This window comes from Priapulus caudatus, unplaced genomic scaffold, assembly GCF_000485595.1.
Source record: "Priapulus caudatus unplaced genomic scaffold, Priapulus_caudatus-5.0.1 Scaffold742, whole genome shotgun sequence".
Taxonomy (NCBI): domain Eukaryota; kingdom Metazoa; phylum Priapulida; class Priapulimorpha; order Priapulimorphida; family Priapulidae; genus Priapulus; species Priapulus caudatus.
The window spans coordinates 21,409-30,249 of NW_014577803.1; the positions used below are offsets into that span (position 1 = coordinate 21,409).

The following is an 8,841-nucleotide window of genomic DNA, read 5'->3' on the forward strand; positions in this document are numbered from 1 at the left end:
TTACTGTTCTAGAGCAAGCGATCAAACCGACGAATAAGAATTTGATATTTTAATAAAATATACGTTTATTTATAATATACGTATTACGTACTTTATACATTATACAATATATTTTTAAAACGTTTTATTTTCACGTAATACATTCCTTATTTGATGCGAATTAGTAGATTTACATTCGGTAGTGCCCCTCCCTCCACTCCTAGCGCACCATTCAATATGTATGTATAGCATAATTTCAGTAAGGGCAAATCACAGCGTTAAAATAAACACGTGACCATGCAGTATTTCTGTTGGGTTCGGTCAAAATGTGAACCCAATAAATGTCCAATAAGCCTATAAAAGACTAGTTGTCACTATGTCACCATATAATTAAGTGTTCCCGATGCTATATCCATCAATTTATTCGAATGTAAAGTATGACTATTCCATTTAGGGTGCGATAGCAAAGGCGCGCGACCTCTTTTGGTCTGAATCCAATGTTTTATTGTTACGTATATTGTTGACAATAAAGCGTGCCACTGTAGCAAACAATGGATATTTCTGTAATCAGCATCGTATCGTATCGTGTAGAGGCATTTATTACTGAAGGTGCAAGTTAGAACCACATTTGCCGTCGATCGTATCGGTGTAGGTTTGGGTTTAGTTGACAGATCAGCGTGTGTGTAGTCGATTTGTCTGCTGCTGTGCGTTATCAGAGCTGCTGTGGCACAGAGATGTCCAACACATACACGCACAAGCACGCACGCACGCACACACATACACACACACAAACACACGAGCGCGCGCGCACACACACACACACACTTGGTTACACACATACGCACACTCACGCGCGCGCGTACGCACGCACACACACACCGCGCGCGCACGAACGCACATACGGAAGCTTATATATATATACACACGCACGCACGCACGCGCACACACGCACGGCACGCACGCACGCACGCACGCACGCACGGCACGGCACACACGCACATACACAACAAAGCTCCTCCCTGCATGGCAGCTATAGAAAACGGTTACAGCCTACATTCCCACAAGAGCGCTAAATTAAATAAACATAGTGATTTCCGCGTGTTTACGCATAAACCGTGCGTCTGCTTACAAGACGCGGTGAAGATGCGGGTGTTTACAAGCGCCATGGGAAGCACGAACGCACGAATGCTGTTGTGTTTGATATATCCGTACATCGACACACCCGTACCTAGTATAGTAGTACATGATTCCATCTCGAGATAAAATAAATTGTAAATAATAATCAACGCTAGCGAATAGATGATAGACGATGTCAGAACAATCGAAACTTATTAAACAACTAGTAATGAGAAAATCAACGTTGAACGAGCGCCCTGAACGAATGACAGGGAGGTGCTGCCAGCCTAGTAGTAATACAAACCCTATTGAACTCAATCGAGTTCACATATCAAATTTATTGTGTTTAATGATTACCTTGTTTTTTGGGGGGGAAAGGGGAAACATTTTACATGGCAAATATGTCTCTTTCAAAATACGTGTAATGCGTACAGCGTTCGCGAACGACGAACACACTAGACAAGCGATAATGTGTTTATCTGGAGCAACTGGAGCAACAGTTTTACAGCAACAGCACCCTTCCTCCGAAAGAATAATGAAACGCAAATAAAGGTAGAAATGCATGAATGGCGGTAGCGTTACTGGCAATAATTCTTGGGGATTTTTTTTAACAAAATGGGAATTCCTAGGAATTTATTAATGTTTTTGTTCTGCAAAATACAGTTTTTCTGAACAGAATCTTCGAGTCTGTGACATGTAATGTTTCTTTACACACGTTCGTGTTCGAGTAACCCGCAATAATGAACTTCGCTGTAGCAAAATGGAATTACCTGCACATACTTTATTATTTTAATGTACATAAACCTGTGTTATTTTAAGGCATCGTGTGGAATAGAAGCGTCTTACATCGGCCGTTATATAGATGATCCTGCAAACAAATGGAATGTGTCTTGTGGTCTTCGGTTAATATCTTATTTTTTTCTGAAAGGCATTCGTTGTTCGACACAGCAAAGGGAACGCTATTCTCGTCACCACAAAGTCATTACGTAGACGGGGGTCATATATCGTTACGTCTCCTATACTCGCCCTAACGCGGACCTATACGTACGCCACACCATCAAGCTGAGCTAATCGTGCTGGCACGCGGCTTTCACCACGTCCCTCACACGCACACACAGCGAGCCCTTTACGAACAGATTTGCGATTTTTACTACTAAAGCGCGAACAAAAGCGTAATGCATAGGCGACGCGCGTTGGCGACTGCGCACGATAAATATTATGCTAACCGACTTATTTGCTCCAGTAGTAATTGCACGAGCGCGCGAGGGTATCCACCAATGCTGGAAGTCCACGGTTCTATAGGCTCATGCTCCGCCGTAGCGCTACATCTACTTCTGGGGCAATGGGTTTGTTTGCGCATGCGTGGGCCGCGCATCGGCTACGCGGCTTTAATGGGTGCATGGGTGTTCCTTATCGCACACCATGTCTATCTCTTCCCTGATTCAGATGTCCTTCGTGAGACACCGTCACCGTCTTTTCGAGGTCGTATTTGCTCAGGAGTTGGTCTTGCGTCGAAATCTGGAGGAGCAACGGTTTGTGTTTACATTCAAACGCCCCGTTCCAACGACGGTACTACATATATACATTAATTTAAAAATGCTAAATTGAATAGAACGAGATCGGCAAAACTAAAGGGTTGAAACTTACTTATATAAATATAATCTAATAATATCAACATACTATAATTATAAAAATAAAAACAAAACGGAGATCATAATCGCATATATAACGAGACACGTCGAAGCACACGGCCTGTTTATAAAATAACTATATAGGTGAACATATTCCTTGGTCCTTAGCTCCTAATAACTTAATGAGGAATAATACCGAATTGAGGAATTGATCAATCCTAATCTTCCGACATTTATTTATGGATTTTCATTTAATCCGAGGTTAATTGGAAATCTACCAGGCCAGAATAGTATACGCGAATCTATACTAAGAATTAAGTTGCCTGGTATCATGATTAATCATGAAATGCATGTAAAGAAGGAACTGAGATTTATACATTTAAACTGGAAATTAAGTGCGAATAATAAGAATATAGCTCTTGGAAGCATGATGTGCACATATAAATCAAGACAATGCATATATTACATTAAATTTGAGTGAATATGGCATAAGTTACACCAAGGGTCTTACCCCTCCCTTACACACCACACACACACACACACACACACACAGCACACACCACACACACACACACACACACACACACACACCCACACACAACACACACACACACAACCCCCCCCACACACACCACCAGAACCCCCCCCACACAAACACAACGCATACATACCACAGGTAGTTTTGCTGCTGATTATACCATATATGCTTAAAGGCGCTTACACCGCCGCAGGTCTCTCGGCGCTGCTTCACTGAATACGTTCATCATGATCGAGGCACATCGTCGAACTGAGTTTCCCATTCCGTCGTCGGAGAACACCTCACATATCCTCGATGCTGAACCGGGTCTCCTGAACGACGCACGACGATGACAACGATGGATCGATGACGACGACGACGACGACGACGATGTTCGACGACGACGACGACGACGACATGGACAATGGACGACTGACGATGACGACGAACGACGACGACGACAACGATGACGACGACGAGACGATGACGACGACGACGACGACGAGACTACTCTGTAGTGCAGATTGTCAAGGAGATATTTTTCATGGCTTCTGTTCGGGTTACTTTTTTATTGAAATCTAGCTTCTAGCACTACGGTGTGTGTTTGGGGGGGGGTGCAATAACGTCAGTCGTATATGTTAGTAGTGCGTGTTAACTTGTTTTGAAATAGTTGACTCTAGCGTGCTAACACTATACGTTGTGTGTGGGGGGGGTGCAACTAACGTCAGTCGTATATGTAGTAGTCTGTTTAACTTTTTTGAATCAGTGACTCATCGTTCTAACACTATACGTGTGCCGGGATTGTGGTGGGGGGGGTGCAATAGACCGTCAGTCGTATATGTAGTAGTGCGGTGTTTAACTGTTTTGGATAGTGGACCTTAGCGTTCTACAACTAACGTGTGCTGTGTTGTGGGTGCAATAGACGTCAGGGTATATGTAGATAGTGCGTTGTTGAACTTGTTTCTGAATTATGGACCTAGCGTCGCTAAACACTATACGTGTGGTTGATGGGGGGGGGGGGAGTCAATAGACGGGCAGTGCTTATATGTAGAGTGCTGTTTAACTGTTTTGGATAGTGCGACTCTAGCGTTCTAAACACTATACGTGGTCTTGGCCTGTGGTGCTGGGGGGTGGGTGCAATAGACGTCAGTGTCTATATTGTAGTAGTGCTTGTTTAACTTGCTTTTGAATAGTCGCACTCTAGCCTTCTAACTATACGTGTGTGTGTGTGGGGGGGTGCCCAATAGAGTCAGTGGTATATGTAGTACGTGCGGTTTAACTTGTTTGAATAGTGGACTCTAGCGTAGCTAAACACTATACGTGCTGTGTGTGGGGGGTTGCAATAGCACTCAGTGGTATATGTAGTAGTCGTTTCGTGTTAACTTGTTTTGGATGTGTCTGCGGCTAACACTTATTAGTGTGTCGTTGTGTGGGGGTTTCTCTTCTTCTTGTGGTGTGCCTGCATTCAGACTGCATTTCAGCTGGATATGTAGTACTGCTGTTTAACTTGTTGCGATAGTTCGACTTCTATCTTTTCTAGCACTACGTGTTTTGTGTGGGGGGTTTGGGGTGCAGCAATAAGACGATCAGTGCGTATATCTATAGTCGTTTAAACCTGTTTTGTTATAGTCGACTCTAGCGCTTCTACACTATGTGTATTGTGGGGCAGGGGCAATAGATTTTGTCAGTATTAGTATTGTAGTGTCGTATTTAAATTGTGGTGGATCTGATAAATCTCATTACTCTTTTTTATCGCATATAAAGCTGTGCGACGTTGTTAAGATGATTCAACTCTTCCCTCTCCTCGAATACCTCCTTACAAACTTTCTTCCCCGCTTTATTTGTTCCCCTCTATCCCCACAATTTTATTCTAACGTTCTTTTTATTCGTCTCTTGATTATGTTTATCTTCGCGTGTCTCTCCTGTTTCCCACTATTCTCCCCTTCTCCACCTCCTCTTTGTCCCGCACTCAACGTGTCCTATCTTCTTCCCCAACGCCATCTCTTCGCTCCAGACTGCAGCCGCTATATAATCTTCCATACTTTCTCCATCTCTTCGCTCCTTCTCTCTCTCTTCTCTCTCTCTCTTCGCGCCTTCGTCCTGCGTCGGCCCGCCCTTCCTTCCTCTAATATTTTTCTTGTTTTTTTCCCACCTCAGATCAGCCTTACCCATCAACTTTCACTACCTTCACCCCCCTTTCCCTTCACCCTTCTTTCTCCACACTCAATATGCTGGTCTCCTTTTCCTCTCCTCGTTCCTCCCCGGACTACAGCGCCCTACCTACTTATACCCTCTCCCCATCCTTTCTTTCTCCCCTCCTTCCCTCTCCTCGTTCCTCCCCGGATACAGCGTACCTTCAGCTCGGCCCTATCTTCATCATCGTCATTTGAGACAGGCTTATCTGATCCACTCGCCTCTCGATGTCGTCGCTTCTTCCGTCATGTCTTCGGCACGATGTCCGGACGCAACTCCCGGAAGCGGTTTATACGCACTGCGCACCAAACACAGCAGACGTCTATACGTATAGTAGAAATGTAGTAGCAGAGACACACGCGCGCCACACGCACACAGCCGCGCGCGCGCTGACACACACGCGTGCGCCCGCCGCGCACAACACACCACACACACACACACCGACACACTACACCGACACACTACGACAGTCGCCACACACACACACACACACACACACACACACACACATCACACACACACACACACTCACACGCACGGACGCACACACACACACACACATCACACACACACACACACCACACACACACACACCACACACACACACACACACACAACACACAACACAACACACACATATAATAATATATATACTATATATTAGCAAGATTATTATCTTTACTCTACTTAACTTATACTAGTAATTACTCAATAGTATTAAGTACAGTACTTCGCTACGGCTCATTATGCCATCAGCGTACGGTCTGCAGTCGTGCAATTACTGAGTTTGCGTAAGCTGCATGGGTTGGCAAGCTTCACAACACAACGTGACAATTCCATTGAATTCCAGATGGAGTAGTGCTGCTCAGGGCGTGTACAGCGGGGGTCAGGCGCGTCCGACACCCCTGCTCGCAGCAAGAACACCGCATTGCTAAGGGTCTTCAAATTCCTGCGGAAGCCCCAGACCCCCGCGTCTCGCCATCGGAGTTTAGAACCTGTACCACGCCCTGTGTCCCGCTGAGTATCTCATTCCTCACCTTCCAGTATCCCGCAAGTATGGACCTGTGACTGTGTGCTATTGCTACCTGTTAGTATTGTGTGAGTATTGCTACCTGCAGTATCTGCGTGTTTACGTATTGCATACTGGCACCATATTGAACACTCTGAGTATTTGCACCTTCTTATGGTGAGTCATGCTACCTTCAGTATTGGTGAGTATTACTACCTGGAGTATTGTGTGAGTATTGCTACTTTACTATTGTGGAGTATTGCTACCTGTGAGTATTTGTGTGATATTGCTCCTGTGAGTATTGTACCTGTGAGTAATTGCTACCTGTGAGTATTGTGTGATATTCGACCTGTTAGAGCCAGGACATAGCGCATTGCATCTGCAATCAATGCTGGCCGTAATACTGCACGGCTGTAATTTGTTCGCTAGCGAAGTGAGTTGGTTGGTTGCGGTGAAGGGAGGGGTGGTAGGCAGGTTATTGCCGCTTCAAGCTGCATTCAGATATTTCTTAGCGCCTCATTTTGTATGATTAGATTGGTGCCCTGCGCGCGTGCGGGTGTCTACGTGCGGTGATACGTGCGTACAATTGTATAAGGGTGATAACCAAAACCATTTTTATTCACTCCTAACTTCGCTGTGCGTCCGAATATCCCTGCGTGCCGCGCTCGTGCGTCTGTCTACGCGCTAGTGCCTTTGTGTTTAGGAAAGTGAACGCAGCATTGCTCGCTATGGCGCTCAAGGGAAAACAGCTGGCACCAATGCAGCAGCGTCACGGTGGTGATGCCACCCCGTCCCATCCCGCGATGCAGCCGCGCCGACCTGTGTGCCCTGCTAACACTTTCTCTGTCGCGCGCGCCAGTACGAGCGCAAATATCCGCAAACAATCCGGCGGCCCTAAGTCGCCGAATCGCGAAGACAAAAAAACTGCGCGAGCCCGTGAAGTCTTTTTCGCCGCGCGCGTAGCGGTGCGCCTACAACGGCGCTCCGTGCCGTGCGTGCGGTGCGTGGTGCGTGTGCGTGCGTGCGGCAGGCGGCACCATCGATTCTACGCGATCTACTCTCTCTTCTCTCTCCTCTTCGCTCTCTTCCCTGGCTGTCTCTCCTCTCTCTCTCTCCCTCTCTCTCTCTCTCTCTTTCTCTCTCTCTCCTTCTCTGTGTGTATGTGTGTGCGTGCGTGCGTGTGCGTGTGCGTGTATGTGTTGGACATCTCTGTGCCACAGACAGCTCTGTAACACGGACAGCAGCAGACAATAGACTACACACGCTGATCTGTCAACTAAACCCTCAAACCTACCACCGATAACGATCGACGGCAAATGTGTTCTAAATTGCACCTTCAATAAATAAATGCCTCTACACGATACGACACTATTACAAAAATATCCATTGTTTGCTACAGTGGCACGCTTCTATTGTCAACAATATACTGTAACAATAAAACATTGGATTCAGACCAAAAGAGGTCGCGCGCTTTGCTATTCGCACCCTAAATGGAATGTCATACTTTTACATTCGAATAAATTGATGGATATAGCATCCGGGAAACACTTAATTATATGGTGACATACGTGACAACTAGTCTTTTATAGGCTTATTGACATTTATTGGGTTCACATTTTGACCGAACCCAACAGAAATACTGCATGGTCACTGTGTTATTTTAAGCTGTGATTTGCCCTTACTGAAATTATGCTATAAATACATATTTGAATGGTGGCGCTAGGAGTGGAGGGAGGGGCACTACGGAATGTAAATCTACTAATTACGCATCAAATAAGGAATTATTACGTGAAAATAAAACGTTTTAAAAATATATATGTATAATGTATAAAGTACGTAATACGTATATTATAAATAAACGTATATTTTATTAAACATATCAAATTTTATTCGTCGGTTGATCGGATTGCTTAGAACAGGTAACGATGGTATTGAGGGTTAATTAGTGAACATGAATCATGGCAGGTTCTCGAGGAAGCAGATCTAGATGAAGATGGCATGCTGTCGTTTATTGAATTCGAGCACGTGATCTCGCGAGCTCCCGACTTCGTAAGGTAGGCGTACACACACACACACACACACACACACACACACACACACACACACACACACACACATACACACACACGCACACACGCACACACACGCACTCACGCACACATGCGCACGTACGCACATACGTACGGGCGGCCGGACAGTGAAGGGGAGCTCATAGGGCAAGGCCAGTATCGCGAGGTTGTGCAACAGGATATGACAGAAAGCGAGAGCAAGAGCGAGGGTACGCTCCATAGAGTTAGTGGCTATACAGTATGTATTCATGAGAGAGATGGAGAGAGAGAGAGAGAGAGAAAGAGAGAGAGCGAGAGAGAGCGAGAGAGAGAGAGAGAGAGAGAGAG

The 8,841-nt window shown here is 45.5% G+C and overlaps 1 protein-coding gene across 1 annotated transcript in view; it reads left to right on the plus strand.

Moving 5' to 3' along the window:
- The window catches only part of LOC106813225 (calcium and integrin-binding family member 2-like), a 15,743-nt gene that overhangs the window by 5,968 nt on the left and 934 nt on the right, over positions 1-8,841 (plus strand). Inside the window, exon 3 of the mRNA XM_014817305.1 lies at positions 8,411-8,499. Coding sequence (XP_014672791.1) covers positions 8,411-8,499 — 89 coding nt within the window. The remainder of the gene's footprint in view (positions 1-8,410; positions 8,500-8,841) is intronic.